Source organism: Macaca fascicularis, chromosome 8 (assembly GCF_037993035.2).
Source record: "Macaca fascicularis isolate 582-1 chromosome 8, T2T-MFA8v1.1".
In the NCBI taxonomy this organism is placed as follows: Eukaryota; Metazoa; Chordata; class Mammalia; order Primates; family Cercopithecidae; genus Macaca; species Macaca fascicularis.
In genome coordinates, this window is record NC_088382.1 from 83,240,592 (window position 1) to 83,265,817 (window position 25,226).

General features: G+C 43.9%; 1 protein-coding gene across 33 annotated transcripts in view; it reads right to left on the reverse strand.

Moving 5' to 3' along the window:
* Positions 1–2,525: 2,525 nt before the first annotated feature.
* The window catches only part of STAU2 (staufen double-stranded RNA binding protein 2), a 332,499-nt gene continuing 309,798 nt past the window's right edge, over positions 2,526–25,226 (reverse strand). For all 33 annotated transcript variants that reach the window (XM_073999008.1, XM_073998994.1, XM_073999016.1 and 30 more), the window contains 2 exons: positions 4,768–4,856; positions 2,526–3,625 (listed from right to left, as the gene is read on the reverse strand). In XM_073999008.1, coding sequence (XP_073855109.1) covers positions 3,532–3,625; positions 4,768–4,856 — 183 coding nt within the window. In that variant the 3' untranslated portion in view covers positions 2,526–3,531. The remainder of the gene's footprint in view (positions 3,626–4,767; positions 4,857–25,226) is intronic.

Consider the following 25,226-nt stretch of genomic DNA (forward strand, 5'->3'; position numbering starts at 1 on the left):
TTCCAGCACACATCAGAGTGTGCTGGGAATACAGTCAAGGAAGCTCTTACTTCTGTTAAGAGGTTGGGACATAAGAAGAAAGCTTCCTCAACATGGTAACTTTTAAACAAGTCTTGGCAAGGTGAGATGGAACTTGGGTAGTGTCTGCCAGAAATAGACAGTTGGGTTTGATCAGGTCTAAGGCAGTCTCTGTTTTGACTCAGATATTACAAAGTCCCTCCTCACGAAGCTATGCACATGTGACTGTGGAAACAGTGGAATGTATCTGGGATTAGAATGAAATCTGCCAGCTGATGGAAGGAATATAAATACAGAAATGGGAATACAGGAGAAGGATGGTTCCATGGATCCAAAGTCCTCTGAAGTGAGAGCTTTTTGGACTTGCCATGTTCTTGATTAAAAAATGTCATGGTTCCTCTTGGATTGCAAATATAATATCTGACCAACAGCAACACCATTGTCATGGGTGCCTGCCTCTGTGTCATGTAAAGAAACAGTGAGATTTAACCTTTCTTTCTTCAATGGGTGTTGAGTGATAAATCATCCATTCGTCCATTTATTCAATGTATGATTTCTACATTGATCTGGTGCCTATATCACGATGGGTCAGGCTATGGGCAGCTCAAAGATAAATTCACACAGGATTATGCAATTAACAGCTTGTCAGCTCTGTGTACAGAAGTGTTAGGTTCTCTATCATTCTTGGTCAGAGTGGTAAGAGGTAGCCTTTGGAAATTAAAAGGTACAAAACAAACTTTAGGCGATTGCAGTGATAACCCACCTGCAGCAAGATTTAAGCACCAGTCAGTTGGTCTGGACCACGTTTCCAAAGTCCCTAGGAGTCCTGAAAACCTCTGTATAATAAGGTAAGTTTTACATTAAGCTATTTTTATTTTATGATACAGGAAATTGGTTGAAGCTGTCAAAAAGAATCACTATTAGGCATGTTTTCTGGGGAGAAGAATGCTAGGACAGCTTATCAGAGGGGTCACCCCAGGAAAGGGGAGGGATGTCTGTCACAGGCTGACGGGTGATGTCTCACCACTGATCTCTGGCAAGTTGTCCTGGAAAGGATGGTCAGAGTTCCAAAGTGCAATATTATATTTCCAATTAAAATGTAAAAATAAACCTTTTTCATAAAACACATTGGCCTCAGCTCTGGAAAGCGACTACAAAGCCCATTGCTTTGATTGAGAAAAGCTGAAAGCAGACACTGTAATTGATAAAGGAGATAAGTCAATCTGTGTCCTTTAGAGAATAATGAGTTCCATTTTTCATCAAAAAGATCTCCTTGTGCCGAAGAAACATACTTTCAATAAATCTACTTAATGGTTTCCCCTCTAATGATATATAACATTGCTCTTTGGAACTGAGCATTGCAGCGGGTCCCTGCCAACAACTGCAGGCCACCCATCATCTGCATTGGTAATTCAACCCAAAGAAAACCCAGGCAGTTCCCAGGAAGTGCTGCTGTGCAGGAGAAAATACCCGAAGGCCTTCCTGGGCTCTGTGAGCAGGTAGAGAGGATGGGATTTTGAATTAATAAGCTATTACTAAGCTTGAGCTCCTATGCAAATTTCCATTCCCTCACCCCCACCACCATGGCTGTATTCATGGATATACTGGCTCTAAGGATGACTTATCTAAGGATAAGCTGTGTCAGACAGCTCAAGAGTTAAGTCCTTTAGGTACTTGGGTCGTGAGAACTGATTAGCTGTGTTTGTTCCCGGAGCTCATTGCTCTCCTACAGACCTGACAGCCTTGGTGTAGTTCGATGTGGGCTGCCAGAGGGAGCCTATGCTTATTGCATTGGGTAAACTGAAGACCCACTTCAGTGATCCTGCCTGAAGCAGTCCCTTGCCCCATCTGAGGGTCTAAACCTCAGGGGGCGAAGGCCTAGCAGAAGGAAAGGCCTATGCCCTTCAAAGGGAATGATTTAGGGCCCTCTGAGCCCTGGTGTCAGGCAGCAGGACTGTGTTTCCATCCAGTTTACCTTTGTGAGCTCCAACTTTACAAATGTGCTGCTTTTTTCGCAAGGACTCAGGTTTATGTAACATAACCTATTTCCTCAAAGGGCACCCAGCCCTCCCAATACTGACGGACTTCCCCACATGGGAATCATTAAAAACAACCCTAGAGTTATTTCCTTATGTTGCTGTTTGTTTATTCTCCAGTCGCGTGTGAGTCAGCCAGATCATGATTTGTGGTGGTTTTGCTTGTGAAATCTTACATAATTATATTCCTATTGTCATGTTGAGTCGAGCAGTTAGACCATATAGTGTTTTCTCATTGCACAACGTTTGCAAATCAATAAGGAGAAAGCCTGAACAATGCGATGACGCTGGCCAGGAACCCGGCCCGAGTCACCCAGGAGGCGGCTCTGCAGTTTCGCAGGTACAGCCTATCCGTTCTCTAATCCCACTGCTGGGCAGGGTGACTAGGCCGGGTGGTGGCCTTTCGGATGGGTTTCACGGAGGTGATATTTAAAAGATGAGCATGAGAGAACGAAAGAACAACAGCAGCGCTTCACACAGAAACCAACCACATTTTTACTGCATTTGCTCCACGCTGGATTCCAACATGCTGGCCCGGAGCGTGGCTGGCTGGAAGCAACTCCAACAGGTTTTTCCCTTCCCCGCCACGTACATTATTTATTTTTGATTCTACTCACTGTCCCAAGTCCAGAGGCAGTTACAAAAAACACTCTTGATGCAAACCGTGAGTGGCTACAACACACGGATGGGGGTGGGCGCGATTCCCACAACGGGGAGTGGAATCCGGGAAAATGATATATAGGGGCAAGACGCCCCCTTACTTGCTAAGAGTATATGGAGCTCAAAACCCACAATTGCTTTGTTTTGTTTCTCAGTTCCTGGAGTATGTTGAAACTACTTGCTCCTAACATTAGTTCGTATATTTTTCATCAAATATCTGACCTGATTTAAAACATGTTTGTTTGCATACATCTTTTTTGTAGTGCACCGTATAGTTACTCCTACTGATATAGGATGAAGATTATAAATATCTGCATAAAAAGAGAAACCATGTGACTCTATATGAAGACAACCATCACATTCCACAGCACATCATTGGTTCATTTTCGAATTGTCAAGCATTATTTAAAATGAGAGAGAGAGAGAATATAACTGAACACAAGCACCACGACAAAACAATCGTAACAACAGAACCAAACCCAACTTCTCTATTATTAATCATGTTAAAATTTTAGCTTTGTTTCTAACACTTTTCTTTACTTGTTATTTTAAGCTCCAGTAGCAGGATCAGATTTCTGCTGCCTCTGGGCAAATGAGTTATGATCTGATCTCGAGTTCCAAGGGAAATGCTCAAAGTTTTATTTTCCCCCAGTTGAATAAACAGTACCATGTATATTATCTCTTGTGTTAGAATAGTGTTGTCTTCACATAAGACTCAAATAATGGTATTAGTCATTCATTTCCCTGAACACAGACACCCTCATGCGTGCTGACAGGTTTATAAGGATGCGGTGGCAGCCGCAGGTTCTGGGAGCTGCTAGACGGCCGAGTTTGATTTCTTGCAGTCCTGAGCGATGGAGCCCGGGGGTGCCTGGTTATTGTCCGCTTTCTCTCTCAGATGCTTGGCTTGTCTGAAAGATTAATACATTAACAAGAGCTGAAGGCCTGGGGTTGCACATCTTCAGACATGTTTATTAGCAGATGGCACAGAGGATTCAAAGGTCACCACAAAAGTGACATTTTAAAGTGAAACAACAATATTTATGTTCAGATAGTCTACTGATGAGATCATGTGGAAATGTTTTTGATTAAATTAACTTATAAATGGTTGCCAATCTATAGACAACTTAAAACGCCACGTCTGTTTACCAAATGTTTTCTTCTCACGCTCTCACCTTCTAGATATTAATGACCAAATGCTGTTTTTTCTTATTAATTTTTTTTTTGGTAATGCTCATTTAACTGTAGGATCAGTGTATCTGGTTTTTACTTTCTCGGTTGACTATTTTTATTTTCTTTTAAACCTAAAAATGTTATCTCCTGCATGTGCTCTGAGATCCTACCTGCTATTATTACTGCTTGGAAAGAGTTTGAATTCTACTGTATAAATATAACCGCTTTCCTTTTTTTCAGTATAAATTGAGTCTCTGGAGAGACCCCAAATTCAGTCTCTTTGATGAGACCTTCTGTTCACATCTCATTAAAACAAAGCTACGAACTGGATTTCAGAAATAATTATGATAGCTGCATTTTTGCCTTTGTAGCCCTTGGGAGTCACACTTTTGTGGCAACGTGTGCTGGTGTTGCATAGAAAACAATACGAAAAACCAAACACAGCCAAGGGGAGGGGCGCCTCCTCTCAACTTCTTTTTCTTTTCTCTCCGCTTTGCCCACAACTTAGCAGGAATGTGAGTGAAAACTTTTACCTCTGAAAATGGCTTAGCCAGACAATGCTCTACATTATGAAGTGAAAAACAATCTTTTGTAAGTTTTACAAGTCTCTACAGTCAGGACAATACACAAATATTTCCAACAAAGGCAAAGAGATGCAAAATCAACGATCAATTAGTAGGTTAAAACTTTCACAAAAATATTACAGGAGATGCATATGGTCATATGTACTGGTTTTCATTTCTTTACATTTAATTATATTACTAATAATTGTGTAAGATGTAGATACTATTGTCTTGACTTTTTAAAACATTATTATCTATGCCTTATCTTTTGTACAGTTACAATTAAAAGTGTGAGAATACTGACGGGAGTTACTCACTTTTCAAGAGAACCTTTTTCAATATTCATTGCTCCGTCGATTGGATCCAGTCCTTGTTCAGAAAATTGTTTCAAGGCACTTAAGGCCGCCTAAGAATGAAAACAAACACAGAGAACCATTCACTGACTTCAGTGTAATGAACAAGTAACTGTGAAAGAAAGCTGAAAGACTCTCGTTTTCATCAGTCTAAGTAAATTTTTTTTTGCATTGTTTAACAAAAGTACACTAGAAACTCTGCATGATCAGGCAGCAGCGTATATACATAACCAGAACTACAAGGGCTTTCAGTCTCCTGCCTTATCCCTTCTCCACAGTTTTGCAAAATCGTGATGTTTTATCTGCAAACATGGAAACACCTCGTATAAGCTTAAAATACTTCCATGGTGACTTTGCATAATTTCTCATGTTACTGAAACTACACATTCTCTTCCCTCGGGTGTGACATCCAAATTTTCCACCTTGAGTATTCTTTCCAAAGTGAGCATAAAGGTATTGTTTAAATTTATAGACATGTAGCCCCAGTGAAGGCACAGAATGTCCGCAGAGGAATGGACAGCAGGTTCTCGTGCAGACCGAGGGGATGGATGGTACGATGGGATCCTGAGAGAATGAGGATGGAGAGAAAGTTTGGGCTGGTCGTGCCCTGGGGAGGCAGGCCTGCTGGGCAGAGCCTCCGAGGTGTTGATAGGCTCGGGTGCGTGGGAAGCCGCAGGGTGTGAACAGGCTGGTGGAGCCTTGCTGGATAGCTGGGAGGCACCAAAAATGCCATGCTGATAAGATCTACATAACTTGTTGACACTCTTGTGCATGTTCCAAACTGTTATTTCTTTGAGTAAGAATTTGGGTCTACCTCCCCTCCTCCAAGCCCGCCACTGCTGAGCGAGATTGGAAGGGCTCTGCTGAGTCTGAGATGGGTGTGAGCAGGCAGGGCTGTTTTCATCCTGGGGCATCCCGCTGGGTCACACTTGGGGCATCTGTGTCTTCTCAGCTGCCTTTGAAAACAAGCTAGTTCTTGGCAGTTTCCCAAACTTTTATCTGCCAAGAGCTCCTTTAAGGTAGCTAAGTGTATGATTTCCTTTAAATTTCTTTATTCAGAATATATTTTGGAGGTGTGATTTTTTTTTTTAGTTAATAGTCTTGTGAGGCTTACAGAAAACTTGGGCAGGTAGTACACAGAGTTCCCATATTCTTCCCTCCCCTACATACAGTTTCCCCAATCATTAACATCTTGCATTGGTGTGGCACATTTGTTATAGCTGATAAACAAATATTGATAGCTTATCATTAACTGAAGTCCACAGTTTACATATGGGTTCACTCTGTGTGGTACATTCTATGGGTTTCACCAATGTCTAATGGCATGTATCCACCATTAGAGTATTATACAAAATAGTTCCACAGCCCTAAAAATCCTCTGTGCCCCACCTATTCACCTCCCCCCATTCCCACCAGCCCCCTGGCAACCAGCAATCTTTTTACCATCGCTACAGTTTTGCCATATAGTAGTTGGGATCAGACAATATGTCACCTTTTCAGATTGGCTTTTTCACTTAGCAATGTATATTTGAAGCTCCTCTATGTTTTTTTTTTTTTTTCTTTTGCGACTGAGTCTTGCTCTGTCACCCAGGCTGGAGTGCAGTGGCACAATCTGGGCTCACTGCAACCTCTGCCTACTGGGTTCAAGCGATTCTACTGCCTCAGCCTCCCAAGTAGCTGGGATTACAGGCGTGTACCACCACGCCCAGCTACTTTTTGTATTTTTAGTAGAGATGGGGCTTCACCATGTTGGCCATGCCATGTTGGCCATGTTGGTCTCGAACTCCTTACCTCAGGTGATCCACCCACCTCAGCCTCCCATAGTGCTGGGATACAGGCGTGAGCCACTGCACCTGGCCCCTCTGTCTTGTGAATGATATGGCTTTTCATAAATGAGCTTCATAGCTCCTTTCTTTTTACTGCTGAATAATGTCCCATCGCATGGACGTACCACAGTTTGTTTGCCCATTCACTTATTGAAGGACATCTTGATTGTTTCCAGTTTTTGGCAATTATGAATAAAACTGCTATAAACATCCATGTGTGGGATTTAATGTGTAATATTCATAATACTTTTTTCTTTCTTCTCTCTTGTTTTTCTATTGTTGCTTTTTAATCACAACTCCTATATCCAAGCAAAAGTTGGCATGTGTCCTTTCTTTTTCTTTAGATTACTCCTTCCTTTCGAATCTTTAAACTGGGCTTCCTAGGTCAGAGGTGCTAATGTGAGTGCCCACACAGATCTGCAGCCGTGGCCCGGGCATCCCAAAACAGGGAGGATGTGGTGCCCAAGTCTCAGTAATCATCATAAGCTCTTTGGACCTGGAGCACTACAGGGAGAAGGTCAGTGATGCCACCCCATAGCTCCTGATCTTGGCCCATGCTCATGCTAGACAACAGCCAGGTGGGTTGTGGTGGGAGGTAGGCGTTAACTTCAGTGGGGTAGGAGCCGTGTGGCCATTTCCCTGGGTACTGTTATAGGTCGAATTGTGCTCTTCCCCCAAATTCATATGTTGAAGTCCTAACCCCCAATATCTCAGAATGTGGCCTTATTTAAAAATAGGGTTAGTACAGATGTAATTCGTTAAGATGAGGTCACACTGGAGTAGGGTAGGTCCCTGATCCAATATAACTGGTATCCTTATAAAAAAAGAAAACTGGAACACAGACCCACACAGGGAGAATGCCATGTAAGATGATGGCAGGGGCTGGAGTGATGCCGCAGCAGCCAAGAAACACCAAAGATTGCCAGCAAAGCACCCGAAGTGAGGAGAGGGGCCAGGAACAGATTCTCCCTCACAGCCTTCAGAAGGAACCAGCCCTGCCAGCATCTTGCTGTTGAACTTCTAGCCCCCCAGAACTGTGAGACAATACACTTCTGTTGATGAAGCCACTCAATTTGTAGTACTTTACTACAGCAGCTCCAGCAAACTATACAGGGACCTCATAGTTTCTCTTTAAGGATAGCGGAATCTCTCTCTCTCTCTCTCTCTCTCTCTCTCTCTCTCTCTCTGTCTCTCTCGTTTCCCTGTATTATTTTTTGTTATAAAAATAGTTTTTTGTTACAGAAAAGTCAGAATATATAGACAAGCTAAAAGAATGTAAAAAATATCCACAATCCTGCTCACCATTCACAATTTGGCGCATGTCTTTCCATATCACTTGCTTTTGTTTTTTCTCTTTTTTTTTTTTGAGACGGAGTTTCACTCTGTCACCCAGGCTGGAGTGCAGTGGTGTGATCTTGACTCACTGCAACCTCCACCTCCTGGGTTCAAGCAATTCTTGTACCTCAGCCTCCCGAGTACCTGGGATTACAGGTGTGAGCCACCATGCCCAGCTAATGTTTGTGCTTTTAGTAGATACTGGGTTGCAGGCTGGTCTTGAACTCCTGGCCTCAAGTGACCCACCCGCCTCAGCCTCCCAAAGTATTGGGATTACAGGCATGAGCCTCTGCCTCCAGCCTCCATATCACTTTCTATCCTCTCCCCATGTAGATCAAGTTATGATCTACAAACTTTAGCCTGGATCATATCTTAACACTGTAGGTAACCCGCTTTTTTTTTTCCATTGATAAATAATAATTGTACACATTCATGGGGTATGTAACAATGTTGCAATACACATAATGCATAGTGATCAGATCAAGGTAATTAGTACATCCATCATCTCAAACATTTATCATTCCTTTTTGTTGGGTTCATACAATATTCTCCTTCTAGCTGTTTGAAACTATGTAACATATTATTGTTAATTATAGTCATTCTACAGTGGTATAGAGCACTAGAACTTATTCCTCATATCTAGCTATAATTTTGTATCCTTTAATAAATTTCTCCCTATCCCTCTCTTCCCCCTACCCTTCCTAGCCTCTAATATCCTCTGCTCTACTTTTTACTTCTATAAGATAAACTTTTTTAGCTTCCACAAATGAGCAAGAACAAGTGGTGTTTAACTTTCTGTGCCCTGCTCATTTCACTTAATGTTCACCCAGTTCCATCCACATGGCCATAAATGACAGGATTTCATTCTTTTTTATGGCTAAGTAGTATTCCATTGGGTACATATGTCCTGGCTTTTGTCCACTCATCTGTTGTGTGCTCTTTTCATTGAATGTGTGCAGTTTTCTGTATCAACAGAAACATTTTGATAGCATCATTTCTCATGACTGCACAGTATCCTGTCGACTTTATATGTCCTTGTAGGTTTAGCCAGTCCTACTGTTGGACATTTAGACCAGTTCAAATTTTTAAGCTGTGATCAACACTGCACCAAACTTCCTATTAGTTCAATCTTTGTGTATCATCTCAATACTTTCCTTATGATAAATTCCTAAAATTGCATTTCTGAGCCAAAGATGATGCCCATTTTTAAATATTTTTTTTTTTTTTTTTTTTTAGATGGAGTTTCACTCTTGTTGCCCAGGCTGGAGTGCAATGGTGTGATCTTGGCTCACTGCAACCTCCGCCTCCTGGGTTCAAGCGATTCTCCTGCCTCAGCCTCCCGAGTAGCTGGTATTACAGGCGTGCACCGCCATGCCAGGTTACTTTTGTGTTTTTAGTAGAGACAGGGTTTCTCCATGTTGGTCAGGCTGGTCTCAAACTCCTGACCTGAGGTGATCTGCCTGCCTCAGCTTCCCAAAGTGCTGGGATTACAGGTGTGAGCCACCGCGCCCAGCCTTAAAGATGTTAATATGAGCTCTCCATCCACCCTTGGAGAGGTCGTGCTGGCAGCAGCAGTGGGAGGAGGGTGTTACTCTAGGTGCTTCTGGAACTACCTCTCAGAACCATTTTGTGGGTCAGAGAAGCAAACCAGTTTTGTCATCTTTTGACCCCACCTTATTTTAATGTGTTCATCCTGGTTGTTGACTTTCTTCACTAGAGTTGGCTTTGTCTGAAGTTTTGCTGTTTTCAAAAATTAAACTCACCCTCAAAAGACTGAGGTTTGGACAGTTTTCCCCACCCTCCCTGCAAGAAAGGAATTCACAGAGGAATTTGACTCTCATGGAGCTTTGATTCAGTGACTCTCAGGTCCTTTTAAGTCCTGAAATGCTGAGGCGGCTATGCTGAGGGCAGTGCACGTGCCCACGGGCTGTGTCCCTCAACCGGGGCCTGCTGTCCCACCTCACACATGCGCGTGGGGCACTGAAGGCCAGGCTCACTCACTTGTAGGATCCAAGGACCAATCCATGCCAGACCTTTTTCCAGATATTCCCAATTTCATGGAGTGGGCACATGAACTTGGAGTTTTTTGTATATTCAACAATTTGAACAAATGACCAGCTATTTTTTCTTCTGATCCATTAAAATGTGAATTATTGGCCTAAATTCTGAAATTTATGAATTTTTTCCAAAGTGGACAATTACATTTGAAATTTTATTATTTTTTGTAACATAATGATAAATTATTTAACATTTTCTGTGATGAGAACATTTGAAATATACTCTCAGAGCAATATCGAAATGTACAGTACTCAACTATTAGCTATATTCACCACATTGTGCAGATGTTCAAAAAAATCAAACTTAATCCTTTTTATCTAACTGAGACTTGGTACCCTTTGACTACCATCTTCCCATTCCACCTCCCCCCAGCCTCTGTACCCACCCCTGTACTCTCTGCTTCTGTGAGTTCAATTGTTTTATATCCCACATGTAAGTGAGAACATGTGGTATTTGTCCATGTTTGGCATATTTCACTTAGCATAATGTTCTCCAGTTCTATCCATGTTGTTGCAGATGACATAATTTCTTCCTTTTTAAAAGCTGACTAGTATTCCATTGTGTCTATCTACCACATTTTCTTTATCCATTCATCCTTTAATGGACATTTAGTTGATTCCACATCTTTGCTATTGTGAATATTGTTGCAATAAATATGAGGGTGCAAATATCTCTTGACATACAGATTTCAAACGTTTTAGGTAAATATCCAGATGTAGCAGTGCTGGATCCCAAAAGCACTATCACAGAGGGCTACTGAGAGCCAGGAAATGGAACTTTGCAATGCGATACTGCTGAATGGGGTTCCTAAGAGCTCTGGGGCTTCTCAGTCCTGTTTTATTCCTAGCAAGGGCAAAACAACAACTAAAAACAATTTTTAAAAAATCTTTCAAGACATCGTTTTTAGGCTACTTGTAGCCTGTTTTAACTAGGTACCTTGGGAATACTTGGTTCTTAGTGTGGCCTGAATACCAGAACCAAATGACCTGCTTCGCCCAGTCCAGGACCCACGGCACCTGATCTCTTCCATCTGAAGAGAGCTGCATATTTGAGACAAAGGCCAGGTCTCAGGGAGCAGCTTCGGTGTTTTAGCTCTTGCAAAATCTCCTGGATGATTTTATCCACATGCCAGGCAGGTCCCCCGTGTGCTGTCAAAACGATCGTCATCCCTCCAAGAACGTCCTAGAGTCTGGAATGGCGGCGTGCTCTCTCACCTGATGCCACGAACGGATTTTCAGAATTCTTGCGTGACTGCTCTCCTCCACAGGTATGCTTAAAGGCTTCCAAGGGGCAGTCCCTTATCTACCTGATCAGATAACTCAACCCACATCTCACTGATAACCGTGAATACAATAGCTTATAAGTATGAGGGGGATTTCTTTTCAATTTATAAGAGGCAGTGGTGACCGATTTATCTTAACCTACGTAAACAGTAATAGCTACCATTTGATGAACATCACCCCGCCATTGTCATGGGTCTGGCCCTTTACCTGCCATGACCTGAGTTATTATCACAGCCCTTGTGAGATAGTTCCTACCCATAAGGAAACAGAGGCTCAGAGGATTCAGTAACCTACTTAAGGTCACACAGCTAGTAAAGGGCAGAGCAGAGATTTGAAACCAACCTATATTCTTGCTCAGGTCTCTTTTTTTTTTTTCTTTTTTGAGACAGAGTCTCACTCTGTTGCTCAGGCTGGAGTGCAGTGCTGCGATCACGGCTTGCTGCAGCCTACACCTCCCAAGCTCAAGCGATTCTCCCACTTCAGCCTCTCAAGTAGCTGGGACTACAGGCAGGTACCACCATACGTGGCTAATTTTTTTTTTTAATTTTTAGTAGAGACAAAGTCCTGCTATGTCACCAGGCTGGTCTCAAACTCCCAAGCTCAAGCAATCTTCCCACCTTGGCCTTTCAAAGTGCTGGGATCACAGGTGTGGCTCATGTCTCTTTATTTCCACCAAATTTAAAACCACTCACATTCAACATATCCGATTTCAGCAGAGCTTCTTTTAATATTAATATTTCAAAATCACTCATTACCTCTTCCATACTCATTCGATTGTTTCTCACAAATAATTACTTGAGGTAAGCTCATAAAGTTATCTCCATCTTCTAGAAAAGGGGTGGATTGTTTTGCGGGGAGCACACAGTTTGCCGTCGGCAGTCCGCTCCCAGCCCTGGGTTGACTTCCGAAGCTTCACTTATAGCACTTCTGTAACACTTGCAATTTTGGCTAAAACTAAATGACTAGAGTAATTATTTTGTTATTTGGGTTTTGTTACCCAATGACCACAGACAAGACTACTGGATTCTCCATTTCTTTACATTCTGAGTGTCTTGTTCCCTCCTCCATTTCTCTGAAAATTCTTTTTCATTTCTTACTTTCCTGTGGTTTCTGGCAGGAGGGAAAAGCCCCAGGGTTTAGCTGGGCTTGTGGCATGTAGGATGCTGCAGTGAGAAGAGGCACTGGGATTGCAAAGGTGAAGCGAACAAAAATCAAGGGTGAAGGGTTTAACTGTGATGTACAGACAGCAACAAGCTCAGTATGTTCAGGAAAACAGAGTGGGCAGGGCCTGCCGACCAGGTACCCCTCTCACAGGTATGGACAGAACCCTCAGAGCGGCTGCCTCCCTGCTCAACATGAGCTCAAGGAATCAGGGCTCTCCTCCCACACTTCATCACCCCTTATTTTCCCAGAAACAACACTTTACAGATTAAAGAATGCTATGGAGAGAGATGAGTTTGCTTCTCTTGCCACAGGAAAACATCCACAATAGGATCATGCCAATACCTGTAAGAGCCACACTACCTTTAGCGAGACCCAAGTATATACTGAAGTCGGCAAGCAGAATGAACTTTTGCTATCAGATCGATGATTTCAAAGAACATATAATGCAGTGGCTTTGTGAACAAACACTAAAATTTAACAGTCCACAAAAATGTTTTACTGCATACCTCCAAACCTGTTCAGAAGAAGGTAAAATCAACAATATCCTCAGGCTGAAACTACTCTAACAGAATAAATTGTTAACTTGCTACAGGCCAGTTGCTTTAAAAATTCAAAACATTATAAATATGCTACATAATATCAAAAGACACTTTGGAGTGAACAAAAAATCAAATAACCTTCTTTTGGAAAACATACTTGAAGCCTGATTAAGAAGCAAGCTCTAAACTTTATGTTTACTGAGAGGGTAAATTGATAATGAGGTGTTTAAATCCTACCATCTGCAGTTCACTTTCAGCATGGACAATTTGCTGTGTAGTAAGTGTAAACTAATATTGGGGAGTTGTGGGAAGGAGGCAAATCTGGGTTCCTTAATGAGGAACATCCTGAGTGATGCTCAAATCCAAGCTGTGTAACTTCCCACACGCCACGGATTAGAGAATTTCAAAGATACACTAACATAAGTATCCAGAACGCTCCATAAGTCTTTGGCCATAAACAAACGGACAACTAAATGATTTCATTTCCAAGGTCAGAAGATGTTTTCCTAGCAAATCAAAACAAACACATTTAGCATCTACTTGTATGTTACCACAGCCTACTAACTGGAATCTTAAATTCAGCTTTATGACAATATGTTCTGGGATTTAAAAAAAAGAAATAAAAGGCACATCTAAAGCAATAAATTTAGCTTCGTTTGAAGAAGAAAAATTAAAGAAGCATTTTAGAGAAGTGGATGACATTTACTTTCCTTATTCCTGTCTTTTCAGGTCAACACAGTCATTTGCATGTGACTGTGTATGTGTGTCTGTGTGTGTGTGTCTGTCCCTTAGAGGAAAGCATCTGCATAGATACAAGAAATATTTTTGTCCCCCAAAGGTTTTACAACTGTTTTGTGAGTAAAGCTCCACAGGTTTTAGAACAGATGTCGCTACCATTTCATGTATCGCTTGTTTTGTACGTAGTTATAGCAATGCCAGAAACATGATGCCAATAAGATACTTTTCATGCCTATTTGTTGGCGTGGGTTTGCGCGTGTGTGTGCCTGGGTGTGTGCGTGTGGACTCACAGAACGGAGGTGGGTCCAGTCATTTCTGTAATTTCTAACTTTCCTCTTGTCAATTAGCAATTTGCAAATATGTTGAAACCAGCCCTGCTTCCTTCTTCAGGATTAAACAGTTTGTAACGACAACGTAGCAGCATTTGGCCATTCTCTGAGAGAGAATGCAGTCTTCATTAGCAAAATATGGACTTATCCCCTTGTGACACGTAGTTCTTTGTGGAGTCTCTGAGCATTCATGCCCAATGGATCTTTTTATTTTCTCTTTTTCCATTTCAGTCTTTCCCCACCGAGGTCATATTCTGGTTCCCAGAAATAGACAAGTAGTTTCCATTAAAGTCGATGGTAACCAAACATGTCTAAATGTGGCCTTCATTTCTGAAGCATTCAAAGTTGGGTTTGTTTTGCCTTTTCTCCCTGAAAAGCTTGTTCATGTTGAACTCCTGGGAGCTGATCTAATGGCTAGATTCACCTCAGAATGCACACAGTAGTCATATATGCAGTTAATTAAATCCATGTCCTTTCACAAGGAAATGAGAGGTTTCAAATGTAAATGTCTTCATCTGCAGTTGAGTATTTTCCTAATTTCTCATCCCAACAATCTCTGATACTGAATCTTGTATTAAATAATCAAAATAACTGAAAAATCAGAAGGTTCTTCAATAAGCTTGAAAGTTTATTGCCCAAAGTATGTGATATTAATGTTTCTAAGTTATCCTTTTCTTTCTTTGAAAGATCTGTAATTAAATACCATGTCTCTTTTTATATGAAATAAGAGAAACCAAAAAGAGATTTGTATATTTCTAAACTTACCACGTTACAATAGGCTCTTCAGTCTATTACATTTCAGATGAATCAATGATATGACTCTTTTACATTAAAAAAGGATTATATTGAGCTTGAATTAACCCAGTTGCTGCCCTGTTTTCTAATAATTTCATTATAGCCTGCACTTTTTATTCATGCTTCCACAATCCTATCAGTTCAGGTAATTTCCATAAAATTGGTACTTTCTAAAATGGCTTACCCTCGGAACAAAGGAGTGTCTGCCTGCTAAGGTGATGGTTAGTCGTAAAAGAAATAGAGGAGTAGGTGGTCGGAGAGACACACAGATTTTAGACAGTTGCCTAAGATGAAGAACAGGTGTTTTAACTCTAGAATTTGGGGAATTCATTTAAAATTGAGCACTTAAATCACAGACCTAGCCACCACCTTTACGTCTGCAGTCAGGCTCTTAGATGGGTGATGGCGTAGCTGCTAGCCTTGACAACAATGCAGAGGGGAAGTGACAGCAGGAGTAACTGCACAGAATGTGCTCTGTGCTTGGAACAAACGTTGAGTGCATTGTCCTCGCTACTAGGCCTTCCTCTAACCAGGCTGTTCTCCCCATATTATTCCTTTTCAAATTTCTGGGTTTTGTCTTTTATTTAATTTTTTTTTCTTTTTTTTTTGGGCGGGGGACGGAGTCTTGCTCTGTTGCCACGCTGGAGTGCGGTGGTGCAATCTCGGCTAACTGGAACCTCCGCCTCCTGGGTTCAAGCGATTCTTCTGCCTCAGCCTTCTGAGTAGCTGGGACTACAGGCATGCACCACCATACCCAGCTAAGTTTTTGTCTTTTCAGTAGAGACAGAGTTTCACCATGTTGGCCAGAATGGTCTCGATCTCCTGACCTTGTGATCCGTCCACCTCGGCCTCCCAAAGTGCTGGGATTAAAGGCGTGAGCCACCGCGCCCGGCCTTTTTTTTTTTTTTTAACAGAGTCTGCCTCTGTTGCCCAGGCTGGAGTGCAGTGGCATGATATCCGCCTCCCGAGTAGCTGGGATTACAGGTGTGCATCACTATGCCTGGGTAATTTTTGTGTTTTTAGTAGAGACGTGGTTTCGCCATGTTGGCCAGGCTGGTCTCAAGCTCCTGGGCTCAAGCGATCCATCCGCCCCAGCTGCCCAAAGTGTTGGGATTACAGGCATGAGCCACTATGCCTGGCCTATTTAATTATTTTTTATTCTCTCTTGAGTCCCCTTTGTCACAGGGCTTACTGAAACAGAGCTGTGGGCACACCACCTGCTGCTGAGGCACGTGTCCACACGGCAGGCTCACTCTGTGTGGCAGGCAGAATCATAGCCCCCCAGATGCCCATGTCCTAATCCTCAGCGCCTGTGAACACGTTACTTCCCATGGAAAAAGGGACTCTGCACATGAGACGAAGGTACGAATGTTGACGTGGAAAGGTTAGCCTTGGGTTCTCCTGGGGTCCGCTGCAATGACACAAGTGCTTAAAATCAGAGAACATTTCCTGACTGTGGTCAGAGACAAAGATGTGGCCAGGGATGAAGGGTCCAAGAAAGGCAATGTTGCTGGTTTTGAAGATGGAGGAAGGGGGCTTTCAGCTTCTGAAGGCTACTCACATTCCTTGACTCAACACAAAGAATGTGAGTGGCCTCTAGAAGTTGAAAAAGGGAAGGAGGTGGATTCTCCCGTAGAATCTCCAAAAAGGCACTGCTGACTCCTGATTTTAGCCCAGTGAAATTCCTGTCTGACTTCTGACCTACAGAACTCCAAGATCACATATTTGTGTTGTTTTAATCCACTAGGTCTGTGGCAATTTGTTAAGGCAGCAAGAGAAATCGAATACACTCTCCCTGTCACCTGAACAAGGAAGGGAGAGGGCTTCCTATGTGGACTCTGTTATACCTGGATTAAAACTCCAGCTTTACTGCAGACCAGCTGTGTGTCCTTATGCAAGTCATTTTATCTCTCTGAGCCTCTTTTTCATCATGTGTAAGCTGAATCCGGTACATGAATGCACCGGATTATTTGAGAGGTAAATGCCTTGACCATAGTGGTGTTTAATAAATGAGGGCTTTCATTACACATCTTTCTCTCTTGAGTCCAACATCCAGTCATGAAATTCTTTACACTCCCTTTCTCACTCCATGTTAATTTAAGTTCAATTTCCTTTATATTTTTCCTCATTCCTTCAGCCCATTGCTGTCTCACTGGTCTTCCTAAGAGAACCCTATCATGAAGCCACTCTCTCAATCAAAAGCCATTAATAACTCCCACCCCTGGAATCACATTCCATATCTTTGGCCCAGCATTCAAGGCCCCTATTGGCTGGCCCCATTCTACCTTGTAACCTCATTGAGTGCCAGTTCATTTCCCAGAGTGTGAACCCCAACCCAGGAGACCAGTCCCTAGCCTCAGGAACACCTGGCAGATGTCAGCGTTATCCATAAGCTCCCTGGCCAGCTGGTGTGGAGATGCCCCTGCTGGACCTTCTGCCCTGCTGAGGTTGGTCTGCCCACTGTCTCCACACCTTTGCCCCTGCACTCTCTTCTGCTTCTCCAGGTGGACGTCCCTAATTTCCCACCTATCTCTGTCTGGGTTCCTAACAGTGCTTGTCATTTGCCTCTCTAAACTGTGAGTCTCCTTTGATGTGTTTGCGTCTTGTCTCCCAGGTAGCTGGGAAATCCTTGGCTGGTGGGGCCCCTTCCCTCTTTGAAATCTCCACAGTGTGTCTACAGACCATCCTCAAAAAATATTCCTCAGCTGATGACCCATCCACTTCTATCTGAAGTTCCCCCGGGAAGACAGGTGCTCGCAGACAGGGGTCTTATTCTGTTCTCTCTGTTCTCAGAGCCAGCATCTTGCCCCAGGTGGCTTTCCTCTCTGCAGGTAGCGCTCCATATTTCTCCCCGCCTCTGACACACCCCTCCACCCCACCTTTGGGCTCTGCGGCCAAAATGCAAGAGGATAAAAAGTCCCAGGAAGCAGGACTGGGTTGTATCTATCTGTCTGAGAGAAATGTTCCTGCCCCAGAATTTACCTCCAAGGAATATGGAGAATAGTTACTGTCTTTCTAAGATGTCAGTCATTTGAGATCTCAATCATCCATCATCTTTGAGGTCTGAAACAAGTGTTTTGCCCTCTTCAGGCCAGTCTGGGGTCTACAAAGGAGATGCCTGGGAAACCTTATCTGGGAGGACTCCACAATTGGGGTTTTGCCTAAGACCTTGGTGGTGGCATATCCTGAACCAGAGGGACCCGAGCGGAGCACCTCTCACCCGAGAGGAGCCTGGCTCTGCAGGGCAATCATGGCTGAGTTCTGCCTCCACCCCTTACCCCTCACCGCTGGGAAGGTCCCTTTGAGATGTCTTGGTTCTTTGATATTCAACTCCAACAAAAATGTGAAGCATTCCTGCTGAACATGGGCACAGACAGCTCTACTTAGGAATTTCATTTTGGTTTGAGTAAGCAATTGATAAAAACTTACATTACGGTTATTTCATCACTTTTGCTGCACTTAGCATATTCCTGGATTGCATGTGGGAGGGCTGGGGAGAGGGGGTGATGGTCAAACAAGATAACCTTTGAAGTTCTGTTTAATTCTGAATATTGGTTTTATTGAAATAGAGGCCCCAGCATAAAAGATGGTAAAGGCAGGTTCTCTCAGTGGGTGAGGGATGCAGTGAGCCTCATGTTTTTCCTGGGACATATGGTGGCCATCCTAGTGGTGGGATGACAGCAAAGACGGAGCCAGAACGGACCTTAGCTCTGTTCCACATGTGTCTCCTTAACCTCTTACAATGGATTTTACACATGTATTTATCTATTTATATTTTTCAACGTTTAAAAATAAAAGTTCTAAATCTTTGCAAAAGTACAAAGGATAATAATACACTGAAGCTCCCTCATCCATCACCCAGATGAATTATCAGTATTTTGCCAATCTTTTATTTATTTATTTATTTATTTATTTATTTATTTATTTAGAGACAGAGTCTCACTCTGTCGCCCAGGCTGGAGTGCAGTGGCGCGATCTCGGCTCACTGCAACCTCCACCTCCTGGGTTCAAGCGATTCTCCTGCTTCTGCTTCCCCAGTAGCTGGGATTACAGGCATGCACCACCACACCCAGCTGATTTTTATATTTTCAGTAGAGACAGGTTTTCACCATGTTGGCCGGGCTGGTCTCAAACTCCTGACCTCAGGTGGTCTGCCCACCTTGGCCTCCCAAAGTGCTGGGAATACAGGTGTGAGCCACCGTGCCCGGCCTATTTTGCCAATCTTGTTTCAGGTGTCTCACTCCATGTTTTTCCTGTAATATTCCAAATCAAATATCAGGTAAAGATACATGCCATTAATACACTTAACAATATTAATTCTAAATCCTTTATATCATCTAAATACCTATGTGAACATTTCCTTGATAGTCTCGACAACGTCCTTTAAAGTCAGTTTTTGAATCTACATCCTGACAGTTCACACACTGTATTTGATTGATCCTTTAAGATCTAGGAGTCCTGTGGTGTGCAGGATAATGGCCCCCAAAGATGCCCATGTCCTAATCCATGTCACCTGTGATATGTTACTTTATCTGGCACGGGGACTTTGCAGATAGCATCAGGTTAAGCACCTGGAGATGGGACAAGTAGCCAGGATTACCCAGGTGGGCCCAATCTAATCACACAAGTGCTTAAAATTAAAGAACCTTTCCCAGCTGAAGGCAGAGATAGAGACATGATGATCGGAGAAGGGTGTGAGGGATGGGTCATTACTGGCTCTGAACACGGAGGAAGGGGCCATGAACCCAGGAATGCGGTGGCCACTAGAAGCTGGAAAGGCAAGGAGATGGCTTCTCCCCTAGAGCCTCCAGAAAGGAACTCAGCCCTGGGGACACCTCAATAGCTCCAGTGAGCCCATGGGAGACTTCTGACCTCCAGAACTGCAAGATCACACATTGGTGTTAGTTTAAACCACCACATTTGTGGCAATTTGTCACCACAGCCATGGAAAAATGAATATACATCTTTTAAAGGGGGACTGAAAGTCACACTGAGGTGTAAGGTTGGTGTTGGGCCCAGGGAAAGGTGAGGGTCTGGCTGAGATGCCTGGGGAAGGGAGGCTGGGCCTGAGAAGAGAGGCCTAGGTGCCAGGGGGCCCTTAGTTGCCTCTGGCCACTCCCGACAGGCCAGTCAGGCAAGAAGAGAAGAGCCTGCCCTCCTGCTGCAGCGGCCTCTTCACAGCAGGATCGGGCCGCCTCCCACCTACACCCTTCAGCAGCCTCCCCTGCCCTTGGAAGGCGATCACACCTCTTCCGAGGGCCCCCGCACCATGACCCCTTCACTCCTCTGCTCTGTGCTGGGCTCTTCTGTCCCTCTGCTGGGACAAGCTCCTTCCTGCCTCAGGGATTCCCGCTGGCTGGTCCCTCCGGCCATCCCTTCTCCACGGGCTGCTCATCAGCTCCAGGTCTCAGCTCCAGGGAGGCCTCCCCTGACCGCTCTGTCTGGAGTGTGCCCCCCAACAAATCACAGGACTGTGCTTATTTCCCTCATGGCACTGGTCTCGGTCTGTCATTATTTCCTTGAAGGACGGGCCTGGCCTGTCTGACTCACCACTGGGGTATGGACACGCATTCAACAAATACTCATGGAGAACCAGGCACCATGCCGGGCGCTAACAGACAGTCACCACCTTTCCATGGCATGCGTCCCAGCAGGGAGACAGGCAGGACAGCAATGGCAGTGGAACCAGATGACTGTGAGGAAAGGACATACAGCAATGACATCAAGAGGTGGTGCTCAAGTCGCCCTGGAGGAAATGAAGGTGTCCCAGAGAGGCAGCATTTGGGGTGAGCCACAGGGAGCTGGGGCACGAAGCCACTCAGATTGGCTGCAGCCACCAGGCCGAGTGGGAATCGAGGGCGCAGTGAGTGTCCCCGGCAGTTTCAAAGCCGTGGTGTAGTAAAGGGCAGTGCCTAATTCTGGGGAAGGCTGGGCCAAACCCAAGGAGTGGAAGCTGCAGGCAAACGGATTCGGGCTCAAAACAGGAAGGAACCTTGTGTCCAGCGAGGGCAGCTAGATGTTAAGACTGGGTGACGCCCACTGCCTTGGGCCAAATGTCAGATGGGAGGCAGGTAGCTGTGTAGGCCTCTCATCTTTCAGGCTCCCTGATACTCTTAGTCCCGCTCAGGGAGACAAAGCCACACAGGTCAACAGCACCAGCAAACTTGCAACATGAGAAGGGCTATCGGAGAGGGGTCGTTTAGAACTACCTAATGTGCGGGGAACTTGGTTTGCTGGTAAAAGCTGTCTTCCCTCCCACTGTAAGGAGACACATTTGGACCTGAGCTTCACCACTGGTCATGTGAGAAAGCCTCTATACCTGGTTCCTCAACGTCTCTGTTTAGAAGATTGCATCAGCAAAACCATCCTACCATGGGGATTAACTGATGGATGTGTCTGGACTTCCTGGGGGGTTCTCCATGGACAGTATTGTGCTGGTAAATATTTAACAACTGACTCTTGGTGGGGGGAAAATCCCTAAGTGTAGCATCTGTTGACACCTCCACCCTGGCTATCGATACGCAGCTGGGAAGACGTGTGCACAGCTGGCACCGTGAGCTGTCAGGAGCTGCTCCAGCACCCCCATTGCATGCAAAAGTCAAGCACCATCTCCAGCTCCCTGAATCTTGTATGGAGGCAGGACAGCAAGCTGGTTAAGAGGCTGAGATTTGATCGGGCATGGTGGCTCCGCCTGTAATCCCAACACTTTGGGAGGCTGAGGCGGGCAGATCACTTGAGGTGAGGAGTTCAAGACCAGCCTGGCCAACATGGTGAAACCCCGGCTCTACTGAAAAATACAAAGATTAACCTCACATGGTGGTGAATGCCTGTAATCCCAGCTACTCAAGAGCTTAAGGCAGGAGAATTGCTTGAACCTGGCAGGTGGAGGCTGCAGTGACAGAGGTGGGAAAGAGGCTGAGATTGGCAGCTGAACAAACTTGGGCTCAATGAGCAGCTCCAACTCTTACCAGTCATATGACCTTGAGCTAGTACAAATCTCAGTTAGTAAATAGGAAAGCATCTTCTGCTGATGAAGCCTTCATTCTAAGGACTTGCCATCTCCTAACTCACTTAATCTTCACAGTAACCACAAGTTGGTTTGACTCTCATTCGCAGTTAAAGATGAGGAGACGGAGACGTAGAGGAAGTCATTTGTACAAGGCCACATGACTTGCTCCTGATAGATCTGGAATGTGGACTCAGGCAGCCTGGTTCTGGAGCTGAATTCTGAACTACCTATATCATCCCACCTCAGTCCAGTGAGAGAATGTGTCACCTGAGTGCTCAAGATACAGCACCAGCCTGGCCAAGTCCAGGAGCCTCTTAAGAGCAAAGCTCAGGGTGCAGGACCTGAAAGGGTGTTAATCAGCCGCTTCCATTTTTTTCTTTTTTTTCTTTTTTTTTTTTTTTGTTGAGATGGAGTCTCGCTCTGTCACCCAGGCTGGAGTGCAGTGGCGCATCTCAGCTCACTGCAAGCTCCGCCTCCCGGGTTTACGCCATTCTCCTGCCTCAGCCTCCCAAGTAGCTGGGACTACAGGCGCCCGCCACCTCGCCCGGCTAGATTTTTGTATTTTTTTAGTAGAGACGGGGTTTCACTGTGTTAGCCAGGATGGTCTCGATCTCCTGACCTCGTGATCCACCCGTCTCGGCCTCCCAAAGTGCTGGGATTACAGGCTTGAGCCACCGCGCCCGGCCCCATTTTTTTCTTAATATGGGAAGACTAGGTTTTTCTTGGCTTCTGAAAACCACTGTCATCTTGCTTTTCCTCCTACTTTAGCTCTTAGTCTCCTCTGCCGCTGGCTTTTCCTTCTTCCTGACTTTTCAAGCCCATCCTTGGACCTCTTATCTTCTCCATCAAAATTTTCTCCCTAGATGATTTTACTGAGGCCAATGGCTTAAATCCCTTATAAATACTGATAGCTTTAAATCCCTATCTTTAGCCTGACCTCCTGCCCTAGAATTCACATGTTGAACTGCCTAGTGGATTTCTCCACTTAGATGTCTAATAAGCATTTCAAACCTGCCCGAAATGAAACTTGATGACCACCCCCAAACCACTCTTCCCCGAGGAAATGGTGTCCCTGTTCCACCAGTTGCTCAGGCAAAAACCCTAGCAATCAGCCTCGCTTGCTTCCATTGTCTCTCATCTCCCACATCAAACCCATTAGCAAGTTCTGTTGGTTCTTTTTTGAAATGTACTCGGAGCCTACTTCTCACCACCTGCTCTGCTACGGTTCTAGCCCAAGCCACTGTCAGTCTCTCCCGGAGACACAAGCTGTACCTTCCCAACTTGCACCCCTGTGTCCATCCCTGCTCACTCAAAGCAACCCTTTGCAAACATCCAGAGTGATTTTTTTTGAAATGTAAATTAGAACCAGTCACTACCCTATTCAAATCCTCCAGGGGCTTCTCATTTCTCTTAGAACAAAACCCAGACTCCTGACTACAGCCCCAAAGCCCTACATGATCCTACCCCATTTACAACTCCAGGCTCATTATCTACCTGGTGCTCCCAGTCCCCAGATCTCCAGCACATCAGCCTCTTGGCTCTTTTTAGAACTCCCTGAGTTAACTCCTGTCTCAAGGACTTTCCTGTGCTTTTCCTTAGACTGGAGACACCCCTCCCAGTTCACATGGCTCACTCGCTTCATCCAGGTATCTTCTCCAATGTCCCCTCCTTGTGACCCCTGGATCTAAAGGAGTCAAACCACCCCACTCCTACCCTTATATTCTCATAGCTCCTCACACTGCCTCAGTTTTAGCAAGATTTCATTAAAATTTTATTGATGCTTAAAATTATATTATATATTTAACCATTTACTTGTTTAGTATCTGTGTCTTCCATTAGCAAGTAAGTTCTGGCCAGGCGCGGTGGCTCACGCCTGTAATCCCAGCACTTTGGGAGGCCGAGGCAGGCGGATCACCTGAGGTTGGGAGTTCGAGACCAGCCTGGTCAACGTGGTGAAACCCCATCTCTACTAAAAATACAAAAATTAGCTGGGTGTGGTGGCACGCACCTGTAATCTCAGCTACTTGGGAGGCTGAGGCAGGAGAATTGCTTGAACCTGGGAGGCAGAGGCTGCAGTGAGCCAAGATCGTGCTACTGCACTCCAGCCTGGGCAACAAAGGGAGACTCAAAAAAAATAAAAATAAAAAAAAAAATAAAGGGAGTCTCAAAAAAAAAAAAAAAAAAAAGAAAGAAAAGAAAAGAAAAAGAGAATAAGTTCCATGAAGGCAGACATTGTCTGCTTTATTCATTGCTGAATACTCAACATCTAGAATTGTAGACCCTCCCTAGACACTTACTGGCTGAATGACTAAAAGAATGAATGAGTGGTTAGAAACAGTACCCATGTGGAAGAATATATAGCCACCTCTTATATACAGTTTCATTAATTCTCAGAAGTTTTCTATGGAAATTAGGGAGCAGATTATTTCCCCTGTTTATTGAAACCCAGAACTAACGATTCACTTGATGTTTACAGACCAATCCATCTGGAGGAAGTGGCTGCTGAACGTTGGTCTTTCAAGTGAAGTAAGTTAAGTATTATGTGTCTCTAATGTGTTTTAAACTTGTTTTATGTCAATTATATTATCACAACTTTGGAAGAAACTTTATTGGGACAAACTTTAATATTTTTTTCTGGAAAGTTTTTTTTTTAAACAAACACAAATGCAAAGTCACTGTAAAGTTCAAGAAGTAAACGATACCTTCTTTTAGTTACGACTGAAACGAAAGTACATCACCAACAATACCACACTTGCTTTGGCAATTTTTAGAAACCCCATTAAACCCCATTTAAAAGTAATGTTTAAAGTGTATACTTAAATAACCATTTCAAAGAAAAAGCTAGCATCCTGATTTCTGCAAAACATCCTCATTAAGACAATGTAACCATACAAAGAGATTTACTGTGTTTGAATAATATGGTCACAAGTGGTCCCCCTTACCTACCTCCACCCCTAAATGAGAAGAAATTTAGTATACTCATGGGGATATGAGGCCTGCCAAATACTTTTGGAAAAAATTCTGCTAAATTGTTTCTAGAAACTGCTAGTACTCTTAAGAGGGTCAACACATTCTACTATATCCAAACACAGTTTTTTTTCTAATTGCTTGGCGCAAATGAACTTGTAAGATTAAAAGTATAAGAATTTATTCCATGATCAGTGATGGAATCCTAATCCATCTTAAGCTGCATGCATGACAACTGGCATTTCCTAACATGTATTACGAGACAGAGAATTTTTTAAAACTTTTGCCTGAGGGCACATTCCCTTTCAAAAGCATAAGATTTTCTTCTTTTGCTTTCTCAAGTTATCATGCCAAACTTCATTCTTGATGGTTCATCTATT